The 16,653-nt window shown below is 32.7% G+C and overlaps 2 protein-coding genes across 2 annotated transcripts; both read right to left on the minus strand.

Annotated features, from left to right (window-relative positions):
• Positions 1 to 5,734: 5,734 nt before the first annotated feature.
• LOC111890977 (uncharacterized) lies at positions 5,735 to 7,166 on the minus strand. The gene is made up of 2 exons (XM_023887067.3): positions 6,630 to 7,166; positions 5,735 to 6,474 (listed from the first exon to the last, which is right to left on the minus strand). The coding sequence occupies exon 2, from the start codon at positions 6,462 to 6,464 to the stop codon at positions 5,949 to 5,951; it is 516 nt and encodes a 171-aa protein (XP_023742835.1). The 5' UTR covers positions 6,465 to 6,474; positions 6,630 to 7,166; the 3' UTR covers positions 5,735 to 5,948.
• Positions 7,167 to 13,915: 6,749 nt separating this feature from the next.
• Positions 13,916 to 16,281, minus strand: LOC111891056 (uncharacterized). The gene is made up of 4 exons (XM_052765632.1): positions 16,095 to 16,281; positions 15,522 to 15,856; positions 14,749 to 15,265; positions 13,916 to 14,610 (listed from the first exon to the last, which is right to left on the minus strand). Exons 1-4 carry the CDS (start codon positions 16,279 to 16,281, stop codon positions 13,916 to 13,918), a joined length of 1,734 nt encoding a protein of 577 aa, XP_052621592.1.
• Between the last annotated feature and the right edge of the window lie 372 nt (positions 16,282 to 16,653).

The following is a 16,653-nucleotide window of genomic DNA, read 5'->3' on the forward strand; positions in this document are numbered from 1 at the left end:
ATTATAATTAATTTTAAAATTATAAAAATAGAAAAACAAAATAGAAAATATACTATGAAATACCAAATAGAGCAGACATTTTTCCATGTTTTCATATTATAACTTATTATTACACAAAGAAGTAAGGTTTTAGTGGGCTCTTGTAAGAGTGGGTGGGTTAATGAATAGATTGGGCTCACTGGTCACATAATATATAAAATACACCCAATGATTACGCAATCCACAATTCCACATGGCTAAGTCTTTTATGTTAAACCGATACCTTTGCATATTTCTAACTTTTTATTTGTAAATTTGTTAAAACAGAATCATTATTGCTGTTAGGATATAAAAAAGATTAATGTATTAAAAAGAAGCGATTTTAGCAATTTGTAATGGTTAATTTTCGATATTACAGTAGTGTCAAATTACATTCATTTACTACAAGGTAAAAACAAATGTATAGCACATAAATTAAGAGGGAAATGATTTCATTGATCCAAACCATGTAAACGATTACAAGATATATATGCATACATATGAGGCTTTGGCCATGCTATACTAAAACAAATAATCCACAAAACATATCCATTTGATCGGGAGAACGATGGACATTCAAACTGTTTTTGAAGTCAAGAAATAGAATTGTGGGGAGTCCCATCGTAAAAATATCAACATACTGAGAACTCGAAGGTACATGAAGATCACGAACAAGGCCCACAACAACTTTGTCTTGGGAAAAGTGAATATAGATCTTTATGTGTTTGGTGCGTTGATGTTCCGTCAGATCAGTAGACATGTAAACAATGATGACATTGTCACAATAAACAATAGTGTCATCGGTCATCAGACACTAAAGTTCCCGAAGGAATCGCACACCACAATACTCGGCTAAGCTAGAACGTGATATGATACCCTGATGTTTTAAGGAACACAAAATGATATTGTCTCTCATATATACATAGTAACCTGATGGTGGATCTCCGAATGGTTGGGTATCTCCACAGTCGGTGTTTGAGTAAGCAATGAGATCAGAGGAGGTAGATGCATGAAGTTGCAGACTTTGGCTAATGGTGCCTTGAATGTACCGAAGGACATGTTTGAGAGCATGAAGATGAGGCTCCCGGGAGTCGTATATAGGCAGAGCTTCTAGACTGCAAAAGCAATGTATGGTGAAATTCGGGTGGTTGGGGAACACGAAATGATATTGTCTCTCATATATACATATACACAGTAACATGATGTAGATCTCCGAGTGGTTGGGCATCCCTCAGTCGGCGTCTGAGTAAGCAATGAGATCAGAGGATGTAGATGTAATGCCGTGATTTTTCACCTTATTTTTTTTATTTTTTAAAACATAATTTAACAGATTTAACAACGAAACTCTTGGTTTAATATTTACAAAATATCACCAACGTTACTTATTTGAAAACTATCAAATTCAACCAATTAAAATTCAAAGTATGCAAAACTGACACCAAAACACACACCAAAAATTAAGTGTAACAAAAAAATGTTTTGTGTGTTTTCCAAGTTGAGATGATTGACAAAATTGATGAAATTTATTACTATTACACGAAATAAATTTATTTGACGCTAAAGACTTTAATAATTGGTTGCTGGGGTTGTCCTAAATTTCGATGCCATATGGAAGGACTCAATGAGACAAGTGCTTGAGGAGTGGAAGGATTAACCAGATAAAGTGGGATGTTACTGTCGCATCAGATTAGGTGGCGCTGTCTCCAGTAATCCTTGATAGTAAACCCAAATTCATCAAATTTAATAGAACATTTTTTTTAGTGAACCAACAAACAGAAATATGATTTTTGATATTTTTGGGGGTGATAAGGACATTATCAACGTGTAAAGGACGATATGGATTGTGAATTTGAAAAGAGGCGTGTCTTGCCGTAATTACAGGCATTAAGGACCCATTAACAACTAAAATTGAATGAGAATGTCAAGTTTTTAGGTCAATATTTAATATACCTACATTGGCGTGCACGTGATCAGTCACCACCTGGGTGTCCATGAACCAATCGTTTGTGTAACGACATGGTGTGAAAAAGTCCGGGTAAGCTAGTGGGCTGATATAGGTCATTCCAAGTTCAATACCCATAACTATTTTGTGGCGTATGTTGGCTTGATTGATTTGTGAATAGTGCATGATGCTTGATCTATTGTTGGGCCGTATACCTTGGCTGATGAGAGGAACCCACTTGCTGTTGTAGTTATTGAGGAAAGGAGCCCAACAACCCATGTTGAAGCCATGACATCAGCACATGCGGGGGCTGATTTTGGTCGATTTATTGTTGTTGGTCTAGTGAGGGATGAAGACTCAACCGTATGGCTGGCTTGAAGTGGTGGTGGGATTCGGTTGATGTCGACGTCACTGTTGTTGTTAGCGGTGATCTGGGCGGCGATTATTAGGTCGAGCCTTTGGTTACTGTGCAATAGACAGTGACGGTGAGGTCAACCATATAGATATTGTGAAGTTCAATGTTAATTTGCATGCTTTTGGCATCCTTGTTGTCGTAGAAAAGTGATTTAAGGTTCTTTGAAACTCGATGAACGGTGTGCTTTAACATAATGTTGAGCAGAGATTGAGAAAAAGAGCCATAGAGCCAAAATTTGACAATTTCGTCGAGTTTCTTTCATTCTGTATCCGTCGGTTTTGGTATAAAATCGTCTATGTGGTCGATCACATCAAACACACTACAATGTGCGGTGAAGAGATTCCCTCCAAGCATCATAGTTGAGTCGATCTAGATCGAGGATTAGAGGCACATAAGTTTTGACACTGATTATATTAAACGCTTTATGAGTGAGAAGGGCATCGGCGACTATTGATAGTGGGTTGGGGAGGCTGTTAGGGTTTAACCGTATGAGAAGAAAGGGTATTGGGAGCATAGTTACTAGGATCGCTTCCTCCCCTACGTTTTTTGTTCTAGATCACAGAATCCAAAAACGGGACTAATTACGATCAAATCGCCTCCTAGATCGCGACCCAATCACAAATCCACCAACCCTAATTGCTAGAATTGTGTTACAGGATGGAACGTGATTTCAATCTACTGAATTCGTCGACCCATCAAATTTCTGGAACGACGATGGCAAAATTGCAGATTAAAAAAAACAAACAAAACATCGGCAGGTGAAACATTGGTTCCAGAATTGGGGAACCCTAAAAAAAAGAATAATGATCGATACGTATGGGGAACCTAAAATCAATTACCCAATTCTATCACCATATTTCATATTCATGATTTTATTTATCACAACCTATTAGTAGTTCATCAGCCGAGAGAAATTGGAGTACGTACTCTTACATACATAATGTCAAGAGAAACCGATTGAACTCCAAAAGGGCTGATAAATTGATGTTTATACATTCAAATATTCGTCTCCAATCAAGATTCTCCGAAAGTTACACATCTGGGCCACACAAGAAGTGGGATGTAAATCCTGAAAGTACTAACTTGGAAGAGTCAAGTACAAGAATTGAAGAAATGAAATAGGAAAATCCAGAAGATGTTAAGAGAGCAACGATGATGGGAATGAAAAAAGGCAAAGGAAAGAGTAAACTTAGGGATCTTTTGGTATTGAAGTTATTTTGTTTTGAACTTCGAAGTTATTTTAGCTTTATTTGGTATTGAAGTTATTTTGTTATTTTTGTATTGAACTTTTGAAGTATGAGTTGAAGTATTGATCTTTTGGTGTTTAGTATACTTTATATATTTATAGTATTATATATTTTAGTAATATATGATACATCGTACTACATTACATGGTACGCTGTTCCACGTACCGAAATAACGTTCAGGAGAAGACCACCCCCTCCCCCCTCGTACCGAATTTTTTAGATTACCGATCCTTGGTCCCGTTTTCATTCCACATACCGAAACAATCCCGTTACCGTGTAACTATGATTGGGAGGGAAGAAAGGAAGGTGAAATTTTTAAAAAGTGAGACTTGGGGGTGTTTGGATATGGAAAAAAATAGGCTGCTTATTGCTTATTGCTTAATCTCACCGTAATAAGCAAATTTAAATGTTTGGATATGAGTCTTTAAAAATCAACTTATTGCGGTAGAAATATGCAAAATAAGCCGATTTTAATAAGCAAAGGGGAAAATGCTTATTGCTTATTGGTCATTTTACTCATATAACCTGTTTTGTTTGCCAAACATTTAAAATGCTTATTACTTATTACTTATTCCCACCGCAATAAGCTAATCCAAACGCATTTCAAAAGTGAGAAATGATTTTTTTTTTTATACTAAGTGAAGAATAAATTACAAGATATATACATACAAATAAGGCTTTGGGTAATGATATACTAAATAGTATTGGGCTAACTAAATATAATAATAACCCACCATAAGATAAACATAATACATTATTATATTATATTTAATAAAAAACTAAGTCATGAATAGTAAAGTTTTATGTTTTCATAATTTGGTCATAAAAGTTTTTTCTTATTTCTCGTTTTAGCCACAAATTTATTTGGTTATTTTATATTTTAGCCGCTACTTTTTTATATTGACAGATTTAGTCCCCAGACTTTCGTACATTACCAATTTCAATCCCTTTACTTTTAAAATGACACTTTCCACCTTTCGTAGAATGACACTTTTAACCCTTTTACTTTATGAAATATCACTTTTACTCCCTCAAATTTGAAAATTACCACCCCTTCAACTTTTGTATATTGTCATGTTTGTATGTTTGGTCCCTAGACTTTCATATATCGACAAGTTTAGTCCCTCTAGAAACCATGTGCACAAAATGATAAAATGATAGATAATATATAGTACTTTCATTTTATGTGACTTGACCATAGTAAGCAAAATCTTGCATCCGGGAGAAAACAATTTCTAGTTAACAATAAACACAATAAGCATGCTTTAAAAGGAAAAATAATGTTATTGTAGATTGATGTCAAATTTATAGACGAGCATTTATAAAAGCAGTTTTGAAGATTCAAAAGTTCAAATTTAATCAATAACTTAAAATCAGTACTACTACTAAACATAACATATCATATACACGAAACACGGGTTGCATACAATTCCCAATAAATAGAAACTTTTTGCATGCAATACCTATAAATAGAAACAAAAAATTGAAAAGCTTAAACAATAAGAATGGGCTACAAATTAAGTTTAAAAAAATAAAAAACTATTGAAGGCCATTTTCTAATTAATGCATCTGGTTCACTGTGTATTGTGTATATATGTTGTTCGTAAGTGACAAAAAAATCATATGATAATTCGAAATTAAGCTCTTTCTCTAGCATTTTTTTTCATTATATATCCTAGCATTTTTTTAGTTTTTTCGTAGCAAACATAATAATTTATTTGCAATAAAATTATAAATATAGTATTCGCACCAATATTTTATTTAAATTATTTTATTGAAGTGGGGGGAAATTGCATGGGACAAGTTCCAAGAATTTTAAGTGGACAATGATGACATGATGTACAAGCTAAACCATCCAAATAACAAAACAAATATATACCACAAAAGTTTTACCATTTTTTCATAAATCATGTTTAAATTATAATAAAACAAAATGCGATCATAAAGAAATGATATTTATTATAACTAAAACCAAATAACTTCGTTTTGGTTATAAAACAAGGGTATGGTGATAGATCAAAGCTCTTGTAAGATCATAGTATAATAATATATTTAAATAAAAAGAAGGATATATAGATGATGAACTAAATCGACATTATACTATGCAAGTGCTAGAACTAAATCCTCAAACTTTCATAACAAAACTATTCGATACTCCCGCTTACATATATGATATATCTAATCATAAAGATCTCATGTCGGAACCGCTAACTATTGCTAACTTCTAGAAAAGTAACCAAGAGAAAATCAAAACAAGATTGAGGATGATGGTGATGGTGATGGTGATGATGATGATGATGATGGTTTGATGGATGGGCATGGAAGATTACTCTAAAAAACCGGTTTTGGTTAAAATGGCATTCCTCAATTTGCTGAGGTCTCTTCCTTTGAGAGTCCTCCCAACACCTTCACACATAGAAGAAGAAGTAATGTGACTTCTAGCTAGCTTTCTAGCAATGTATTCATGTGGTGGCACCATTTCACCATCATCATCATCATCATGGGCACCATGATTATGATAATCACCATCTTCATAGCATCCATCACTTGGACCTTTGCTTTTCTCCATGTAAATCTTTGACCAGTCGGGGATACCCATTGGAGCTGAGGATTGTTGCTGATGACGTGGCATCCTACCCTCATTGCACCTAGGTATCATTCTTGCACCATCGTGAGATGTCCATGCACATGATGATGATGATGATGATGATGATCTTTTTTTGATCTTATGGGGTTTGTTGACTTTTGTGTTTGACTCTTCTCTTCCCTTCATAACACTCCACACATCTTCTTCTTGAAAATCTTGATCCTCCATCGAACTCTTTCCATACCAATCTGCCATTGCCTTCAATCTTTAACAAAATTTAAACACAACCAAATGAAATTAGCAACAAGCCCACTTAGAAATCTGTGTGCTTCTCAATAAAATGACCAAAAGATTTGTGCTTTGTGTGTGTTTTCAGTGTGTGTATGATGAAAGAAAATACGAACAAAAGCAGGAATATACCTTGCTTCCCAGTGTCTTTTTCAATAAGCCCCCAAAGTTGAGAGCTTTTACAAAGTTTTTCTCAAATGGTAAAAGCACTCAACAGAAGAAGCTAATGAACCAAAAGGTTAGTAGAAACATAGAAAGTGAAACTACCCTATTTTTTTCTGTGGTTTTGCAAAATTCCAAGAGGGCAAAAAAAGCTCTTCTTTCGAGAAACTGAAAAATGGGCTTTTGGGAAAACGAAATCAAAGAAGATGAGACAAAAAAGCACCTTTTAATTCTAACCCGTGTGATCAAGATAAGTTATAGGGTATGACTTCATATTTATACTTATTTTACAACAATTATAAAGATATTAAAATTTCATTTTTAAAGAGAAAAAAATGGTAAAGAATCTCAGTCACTCTTCACAAGAATGAATACATGATAGGAAACTGAAAGGTGTCAACTTTTTCTGAGTTCAAGAAAGTTCAAACACACAATTTATACATACATATGTATGTATAGAGAGAGAAGGAGAGGATAGAGAGGAAAAAGAAGCATCAAGATACCATTTTTTTTTTGCCTAACTATGGGGAAAAGGTATTGGGCGTAGTTAGAATTTTCCTTGAAATAGTTCTTGAAAAAAGAAGTCTAAAAAGCCCATAGATTTTGCTACCTTTTTCAGAAGAATGGAGAAAGAAGAAAATCACGAATCATGAAATTTTTTGTTTGTAAACTTGGAAAGGAAAAACCGAAATTGGACATGTGTTTCTTGTTACCTAAATCTTTAGTCTTGATATATTACCGTAATTTAAAATTAAATAAACCATTATAAACAAACTAATTAAAAAAAAACTATTTTTTTAAATGGTCATCTAGTCCGGAGTACAACATCCCACACTAGTTAACATTATTTTGGAGTTGATGGTAGTTGGTAGAAGATGCGTTTGAAATCTCACACTCGTACATTCCGGACTAAAAGGTGTATTCTGTCCAGAATGTAGAGACATTCCATAGTAACGTTCCAACGTGTTAATATTAGGGTATTTATATTGTCATTGTTGCTGCATAAACCAAATACAACTTTTAGATAATAAAAAATGAGTATGTATAAGTAGTTTTTTAGAGTACATGTTTCGAGTGGAGGACAATGAACGCGAATCCACAGATCTATGTAGTGTATTGTTTCGGACTAAACATGCTTTGGTGTAGATTTAAACAATGATATCGAGTTTTTTTGGATGATTACGTTGGTTGCTTCGAAGTCCAAGTTACATACTAATCAAATACATCTATCTTTTCAATGTCCTGAATTAAACATAGTTATACAAATTCTTAAGGATAGTGATGCCAAATATTTTACAAAGGGGTGATGTTAGGTATAAATATAAAGTTGTTGATGATGTTGGTCCAACGTTTGATGTTGATGAATATCCAATTGATTAAGAAAAAGTAATGATTGTAGTATAATTTCACACGATGGTCTAGTAGAACAATTCCAAAGCTTTACTAAATTTGTTGGGGATGTGACTGAATCTAAAGAGGAGGAAATTGAGCTCAACAAGCTCGATAGGAAAAGTGCCCTTATTATTTTTCAAATTATGAAGAAACATAAATCACTCATTGAAGGATGCCAGAACCCTTACCATTGCTCGAATGACCAGATCAAAAATGTAAAGGTTTTATAGCCCCCAATCATTAGTCGTATGTGAAGTTGTCTCAATAGTTTAAATGAAAAGAAGAGCTTAAACTTAATTTAGGATTCAAATGTTTTATTGAAGGCTTTTCAAATTAGAGTGAGAAAATCTACAACATATAGGTTTGAAGCTGTTTGCTTTGTGAAAAATTGTAAATGGCGATCAAGGGATACAAAAGATAGAGATATTGATTCATTTCAAGTCCATAAACTATCGCAAAGCCATACATGTTTAAACAAATAACTTTGTCCCCATCATCTCCAAGCCAACAAGAAAGCGTTGGGTCACTTATTGAATGACAAATTAGCTAATAGTACGTGGATTATGATTCGGGGAAAGCAAATCCAACGAACTATACTTGGTGTACATATTTTGTATTAGCAAGCATGTAGTGCAAAAATGTATGTTCTAACTATGTTTAGAGGACCCCTACAGAAAGCTTTCAAATACTTCCTTTATATTGTTACAATTTAGAGAGGAGGAATCCAATGATCATTACATATATAAAGAAAGATGACAAATTTTTTTTGAATATATTTTCTCCGCTATCGTTTACGCGGTAATATTTCTTATGTATAATTTTTTTGTACTTTTTATACATGTATCTTATCTAATTACTAATCTATTATATTATTGTGTAGGTTCGAACGTTTCAAACTTGTTTGCATCCTATTATTATCATTGACGGAGCCCACCTAGAAGAAAAATACTTTGGAACTATGTTCCTAGTAGTAGGCATGTACGATAATTACCAAATTCTTCCAATTGCATTTGGCATTGAAAAAACAGCAAGAGGGGAATCATGGGCATGACTTTTACCGAGAATGAAAGAATGTATTGGGGATATGACCCATTTGGCTATCATATCTGATAGAGCTAATTCCATTGAATATACCATTCAAGCCATGTGCCCAAACACATATTACAAAATCTGTTGTTGATGTATATGCGAGCAAATATCAACAAATAAGACAATCTATATTTTTTTAGGGAGGCATGCAAAGCTTACCGAGAGTCTAATTTAAAAAAAAAAGTTTGGCTAGGCTACGACGTGCTTTATCCAATGATTGAAATACATGGATAGAAAAAATTGGTAACCATAAATGGGCAATTTCGTGCTTCCCTGGTGTTCGTTATAAGTTCATGGCATCAAACTACACCGAGTCTATCACTACGTTATCAACAAACGCACGAAAACTACCACTAACAATGTTGATTGATTTTTTTCGAGCAATAATATAGCAATGGTGGTGTCAACATCGTAATATAGTAAGTATTTAAATAAATTATATTAATTTGTAAATTATTGTGCATGACAATATGTACGTATTCTTGTATGGCACAAAGTGAAAAACAAGTTACCATTTATATTGAGAAAGTTACTCATAGGATAATTAATAAATCATCAAGTTTTCAGGTATACCAGATAAGACTTTTGAAAACTTCGAACTAGCTGTGAACATGTTAGTAATGATTTTCATAGAAACTGTGGCAATCTTTATACGTCAATATTTTGGCATACTTCTAGCGTAGTTTTCAAGACACAAGATAAAGAAAATGTTCCTAGTCTATGTATGTCAATATTAAGAAGATTAATGTTTAAAGAAACTGAAGTCTCAAGTTAACTAAAGTAATAGTTTCTAAATGGTTTAAAAAAACAACTAGTTTATTCTGAAACAAGAACTAGTACATATATTATGCACCAGAGATTTCGTAAGCTATGTTTAATAAGAAAACGCAGCAACAACATGCTTCTCTATAGGAAATAGACAATTCGTTGTATGTCAAGAACTAAAACAAATTTTCATGCATTGAAGATTTAAAGTATACGAGTGTTATTGATAAAAAGAAGCAAAACCAACATAAGAAGATGACAACACCAGTAAAAGATGAAGACAACTAATCAGTTTCATGTTAGTCAAAAATTGACTTAACATTTGTATTCTTCAAAGACTGGCATACTTTTTGTATGTTAAAAGTTGACACACATTTGTGAAAAAATGTTCGTGTACAATCAACCATTATATGCAACATCTTATCTATGATCTGCTTTCATACAAAGAGCATAAGTGAACATTAAGAACCTACAAAGAGTTTATTGTTTCAAATGAACCATGCATACATTTCCTACCAAACACGAAAAGTATTTTCTATCCACCCTGTAGTACTTTATAACAAAATGGTATGTCTACATAATCTTGCTGAACATGATCAACGATCTTGTCTTAGTTATAAATAAGTCCTCAACTTGTGTGTCGACTGTCGAGTTGATTAACAAAGAGTGTTTACCTTTATGTATCATGTAAACACCTTTTTCTTGTTATATACAAAACAAAAAAATCCCATGTAACGAGGATACTACGTTAACATTATTATGAAAAGAAAAACTCAAACAATATAATTAATTTTATTATATTAATATAGTGTTCTATATTTCATGTTCTTTATTTCTCATAAAGGAAAACTCGAAAAACATAATTAAATTGTCCCCTTCGTTTGAAAAAGAACAATGAAAAGGTTTCATTATATATCCTTAAGTCTAATTGTTTGTCTTTTTATTCATGTTACTCTTAAGTCTAGTTGTATGTATTGTTATGCATGTTACTCTTGTTGTATTAGGGGTCTAAGTCCATAACTAAAATTGGTATATACTTGAATTGATAGTAGCACAATACTTTTGGATTGCCCTCAAACCTAGCAATTGGACGTGATGATTTTTAGAGAGAGACAAATTAATTTATTATGAGAACACTAAATTAAATAAATGGTTTATTAATGTGTTATGAAAATAATATATTAATTAGAAATCATATTATTTAATTAATAATCAATCAGAAATTAATTGGGATTAATTAAACGTACAACGATTGTTTGATTATTTATTGACAGTTGAGAAAGGAAGAGTCTAGAACCTCATGGAATGAGGTGGACAAAAATCTCTAGGGCAAGCCTAAGAGATTTCGTCCAAGGCCCCTTGAATAAGGGGATTGGATTGCTTGGTCACCAAGCAAAGGATTTTAGGGTTTATCCCTTAAATCCTAGCTTTGGCACCATGTTTCCTCAACTATATAAGGAACACCCTACCCCTTGTTTTCCTCTAACCCTTCTTTCTACAAGCCTTGGACGAAAAAATTGCTCCCATATCCTCTATCTTATATTATCCTATTGCTATCTTGGGTGTGATTCCATAAGAGGCACGACACTTGTGGTGCTTGCTTCCAAGAGATCAACAAAGGAGACTTCTAGTTGTTTGCTATAACCACTAAAAGGTATGTAATTCTAAAACCCTCTCATCTAAATTTCGAAAATATCCTAGGGTTTCTACGGTTGTCTTTAATGTTCTTAGTTATAGGTTCGATAGAGAAAAAATAGATCCTATTTAGGTTGCATGCAAACTTAAGAGTTTTATTTTTGTTTGTTTACCTAAATCCCATAACTCTTAAGTCTAATTGTCCGTGTTTCACATTTAAACTCTTAAATTTTTGATCTTGTATACTCCTTTATCCTACTTATTATCTTGTTCATGTTTTCTCATAAGATTTTGCACGATATATGATATTCATAAACTCGAAAGAGATTTTCTTGATTTGAAAAAGAAGAAGATGAGAATAACGGATTACAATACCAAATTCATAAGTTACTGAATTTTGTAAGAAGGCTAACACTGGAAAAAGGTGACAAATATTAGTCAGCATGTTGAAGGGTTATCGTGGAACTTTAGAGTAAACTTTGGAAAACCCAACACTCTTGATCAAGAGTTGAGGAAAGATAGAAATATTAAGAAGACATGTGAGAGTAGGGGCAAAGAGAAAGAAGGCTAAACAATAAAAGAATAAATGAAAATGACTTTTAGGAAGAAAAAAAAGTGATTTTGACAAAAAAAAAAAAAAAGCAATGTTAAGGGAAAAAAGCAATAGTTTTGATGTACACTCAAAGATAAAAGAATACCGTACTTATTTCGAATCTTTAAGAGTTTTTGGCACTGTAGTACAACAAAGTTTGACGAATTTACACATTTAGTCACTCATGTTTTTTTTATGCACAATAGATCCTTAAACTTACAAAATACATGTCAATTACACCATTTTTAACCAGACAACCTGATGAATCGGTTACTTCTTGACCTGTTAATTAAAATATAAAAGAAAAACAATTTCCTATTATTTCACACCAGAAATACTCATACTTGTATTGTCATTCTTCCCTCCACATCACTTTCCTCCTCTTGTATTTTCATTCTTTCCTCCACATCACTCTCCTCCTCTTGTATTGCCATTCTTCCCTCCATGTCACTCTCCTCCTCTTTTCCAGTGAAATTTTTCTTGGATGCACCGAGTACGATCCCCAAAGGGAGCTCAAAGCCCTCATCAGACGAATTCAAAACTAAAGGAAAAGATTAATCAAGACCAAAATTTGGCTCTCCAAGAATGACCCAGATTGGAAGCTTGGTTTGTTTGGCCATGTATTCAATGAATACATGATTTAGATTTTCATAAGTGTTGATAAGCAACGCTGATGAGCCCTTCAGTTCATCCAACGTGGTTTCTGACTAGGTCCAGTTGAACCATCACCAACTCTTGGTACATGGGGTCTCATCCTATTTGATGGTCCGGTGTGTCCATCTGGTTTCGCGTGATCACCGGCTGGCCGAATCCGTCTTTAAGATCTGAAAAAGTCACAAACATTTATTTAGGCATCACGTTTTTGAAGATAATCGTCAATTTTGTGAAATTGTATTTTTCTGTGCCTAAATCCATCAAATGCTTGATAATTTGACGATAATCGTGAAGCCCTAAATGATGCATTTCGTGGACTTCTTATGTAACAAAGATGAATACAACAGCTTGGGTTATGACGTTTTCCAGCGACAAAGATGGAGTAGAGAAAGATGGCAGAATTATGAGAGCCATAACACCGACGCTTCAACTTTCAATGTCGAATCTGAAGTTGACAATGCATAACACGTCGCCATTTGTTGAAAGGAGGGGAAGTGACGGGAATGGAGACGACATGAAGCAAATGGTAATGACGGTAAGCGACGTACACCACCTTGTCTAAATGGTGATTAGGTCCAAGCCCCATCCGTTGAGATACACACGCTTCTATCATTTTGTGTGTAAGGTTTTGGGGAATTTGAAATATAGACAGTGGAGGTGTATTGATTGTAATGTTAAGCTGATTTTTCAAGGTTTTGATAATGTGATTTACCCATAGTTTGTCGCCGGAGTTTAGGTCGGAAAAGGGGTTTACCAAAGCCATCTGAAACCCCCAAATGGTTCAGATGATTCAAATGTTCTAGCATAATAATTTTGACTTTAAACGATGAATAATGTTGAATACTTTCAGGGCCGGTCCTAGACAATTTGGGGCCCGGGGCCAAAGCAAAATTCGGGGCCCTCATAATGTTTTTTTTTTTTTAATAAAAAAAAGAGGGCGGCACCTCCAAAAATTTTATTAATTAAAAAAAATAATACAATTGAAGGCTGGGGACTCCCCACCTATGGAAAAAAAGACTTCGGGACAGGCCCCGTAAGCCAAACAACCTAGCAACTATTAATACAAAACAATAAATAAAAAAGCCAAAACATGCTCTAAACCAAAATACATAAACATATCAAAGAAAAACTAAAGAAATTTACATTTACGAGCTTTTTTAGATGCAAAGTCATCAATTATAGAATCAAGTTCAATATTATCCAACAAATCTTTTTCAATACATAACATAGCCAAACCATTTAATCTTTCTTGTGACATTGATGATCTCAAATAATTTTTTAATAATTTTAGTTTTGAAAAATTTCTTTCTGCTGATACTACAGTAACTGGTACGGTTAATAAGATTCTATATGCAATACAAACATTTGGATAACAATCTTTACCTTTGACAAACTCTAAAATTTCAACCGATGACATAACAACATTTGGCAAAGTTTTTTGTAATACTTTAAGTTCCGTCAAAAATTCATTTAAATCCACATCACATAAGTTATTATGAGTAAACTTATTTACAAAAACAGCACAACTTTTTTTAAGTTCAATATCATCCAATGACTTTAACCTTTTTGAATCATATAAAAATCCAAAAATGTTTTCAAAGTTTGTTAATTGCTCAAATCTACTCTCTAATGATGCAATTGCCACATCAACAATATATATAAAATACTCGATTCTAAATGATTCTTCCAGTGATAGTAATTCATCTTCACAATTAATTTCATCAAATTGTTTTTTTCTAGTAACTTGGCGTTTTTTTGGGAATATAGGTTCAACTTCCATATCCGATGCAATGGCCTTAGCATTATCAATACTAATGGCATAACCTTCATTTCTATAATTTTTAAAAAATGTTATCATATTTTTTAATAGATCAATTGTGGCATCAATACATATAGTTTTGGTTTGCATTTTCTTACTAACTTTATTTATAGCAAATAAAATATCATACCAAATTACCATACCAAGTAAAAAGTCATAACTTTCAATAGCATTAACTAAACTTTCAGCTTCACTTTTAGACTTTGCATCATCACATGATGAACTTAATTCTATCAAGGCATCCCTTATATGAGGAGTTTGAAACCTAATGGCTTTGACACTTTTTATTCTACTCTCCCAACGTGTATTAGATAAAGATTTTACCGTTAAGTTAGGGACTTTATCAAGTAATATTGACCATCTTTTGGTTGAACTAGAAAATAATACAAAAATGCGTTGCAAAACTCCAAAAAAAGAAATCGATTTGGCACAAGAATGAGCCATATCACTAACCGTGAGGTTAAGACTATGACAATCACATGGCATAAACAATGCTTTTGGATTAATTTCAAGTAATCGTTTTTGAACACCTTGGTGTTTTCCTTTCATGTTAGAACCATTATCATAACCTTGTCCTCTTACGTCATCAATATTAAGACCATAAGATTTAATTGCATTTAATAACTCATTAAAAAGTCCTAAACCCGATGTATTTTCTACCTTTAAAAATTCTAAAAAAAAATTCTTCAACTTTTATTTTATTATTAGACATGTTCACACATCGAATAACAAGAGTAATTTGTTCTTGATGGCTAACATCGGGGGTGCAATCAAGAATAACAGAAAAATATTTTGATTCTTTTATAATAGTAATTATAGAATTTCTAACATTATTAGCTAAAATAGAAATGATTTCATTTTGAATTTTGTGTCCTAAATAATGAAGATGAGTTTTATGATTTTCTATGTGTCTAACATGTTCTTGCATTATAACATTAAATTCTGCCATCATTTGAATTGCTCCCAAAAAATTACCATTAGATTCTTGAAAAAGTTTTTCATTACAACCTCGAAAAGCCAAATTATATTTTGCCAAATATTTAATGACAACAATTATTCTTTTTAAAACTTGTCTCCAACGTTCTTTTTCAGTTAAAACTTTATTTTGCAAATCTTTATCAATTGTTTTATTCTTATCAAATCTTGCTATTAGTTCATCCCAAGAATCCATACAAAAAAGATGTTGGGAACTATTTTCATGTTCTTTAAGTCTATCAAAAAGATGTTTCCAATCATTAAATCCATCATTTGCTAAAGAAATTTTATTAACATAATTATTAGGTTTAAACAATTTACAACAAAAACAAAACACTTTATCAACTTTTTTTGAGTAAATTAACCATTTTCGATCTATTGTGTCACCATTACTTTACTTTCTAGTATAAGAAGCATAAGAAAAATGTCTAGATAGATTATCTTTTTGATTCTCTTATTGACCCTTTTTCAATCAAAATATCTCTTAAGTTATTATCAAGATTATCTCAATTACTAGGATCATATATATCTAAAGGTGGAATAAATTGTTCATTGTTATCATTCATGACATTTTCATTCTCATTCTCATTTGAAATGTTAACATTTTCATTATTGACATTAACATCTTCATTATTAATCTTTTCATCATCAAAATCAACATTTTCATTTGAAACTTTTTCTTGAGAAAAATTTTCATTCATGACATTATCTTGCTCATTAAAAATAGTTTCATGTGTGAGATTATCTTGTTCATTTACTTGTACATCAGCAGAACTATTTTTTTTTAAAAAACTTGTGCATAGACCCTTTTTGAGTTTTATTATCTTGTTCAATTTTTTGTTTTTTCTTTCTTTTTTCACTTCCAGACATATACTTTCTAGGATGCATATTCAATAGAGTGATAAGAGGCAATGATGCAAACAAACAACAAGCACACAGTGACACAGATAACAAATAATAGAAGATTAAAGTTCGTGTTGTTTGTACCTACTGTTGACTGCTGATGCTGGTAAACTGTTGATGTTGTGAGCTTTTAAATAACCTCTAAGCAGCAACTGGAAGTGGTAAGCTGC

The sequence above is a fragment of the Lactuca sativa genome, chromosome 7, assembly GCF_002870075.4.
Source record: "Lactuca sativa cultivar Salinas chromosome 7, Lsat_Salinas_v11, whole genome shotgun sequence".
Taxonomy (NCBI): Eukaryota; Viridiplantae; Streptophyta; class Magnoliopsida; order Asterales; family Asteraceae; genus Lactuca; species Lactuca sativa.

Bases quoted from the DNA above. Each gene is read 5' to 3' on its own strand.
- LOC111890977 (XM_023887067.3), bottom strand. From the start codon at position 6,464: ATGGCAGATTGGTATGGAAAGAGTTCGATGGAGGATCAAGATTTTCAA.
- LOC111891056 (XM_052765632.1), bottom strand. From the start codon at position 16,281: ATGAATGAAAATTTTTCTCAAGAAAAAGTTTCAAATGAAAATGTTGAT. The intron at 15,857-16,094 runs GTAATTGAGATA...AAATTTCTTTAG, and splicing joins TTTAGATATATATGATCCTA to CAAATGATGGATTTAATGAT. The intron at 14,611-14,748 runs GTATGGTAATTT...ATAGAAATGAAG, and splicing joins AAGTTATGACTTTTTACTTG to GTTATGCCATTAGTATTGAT.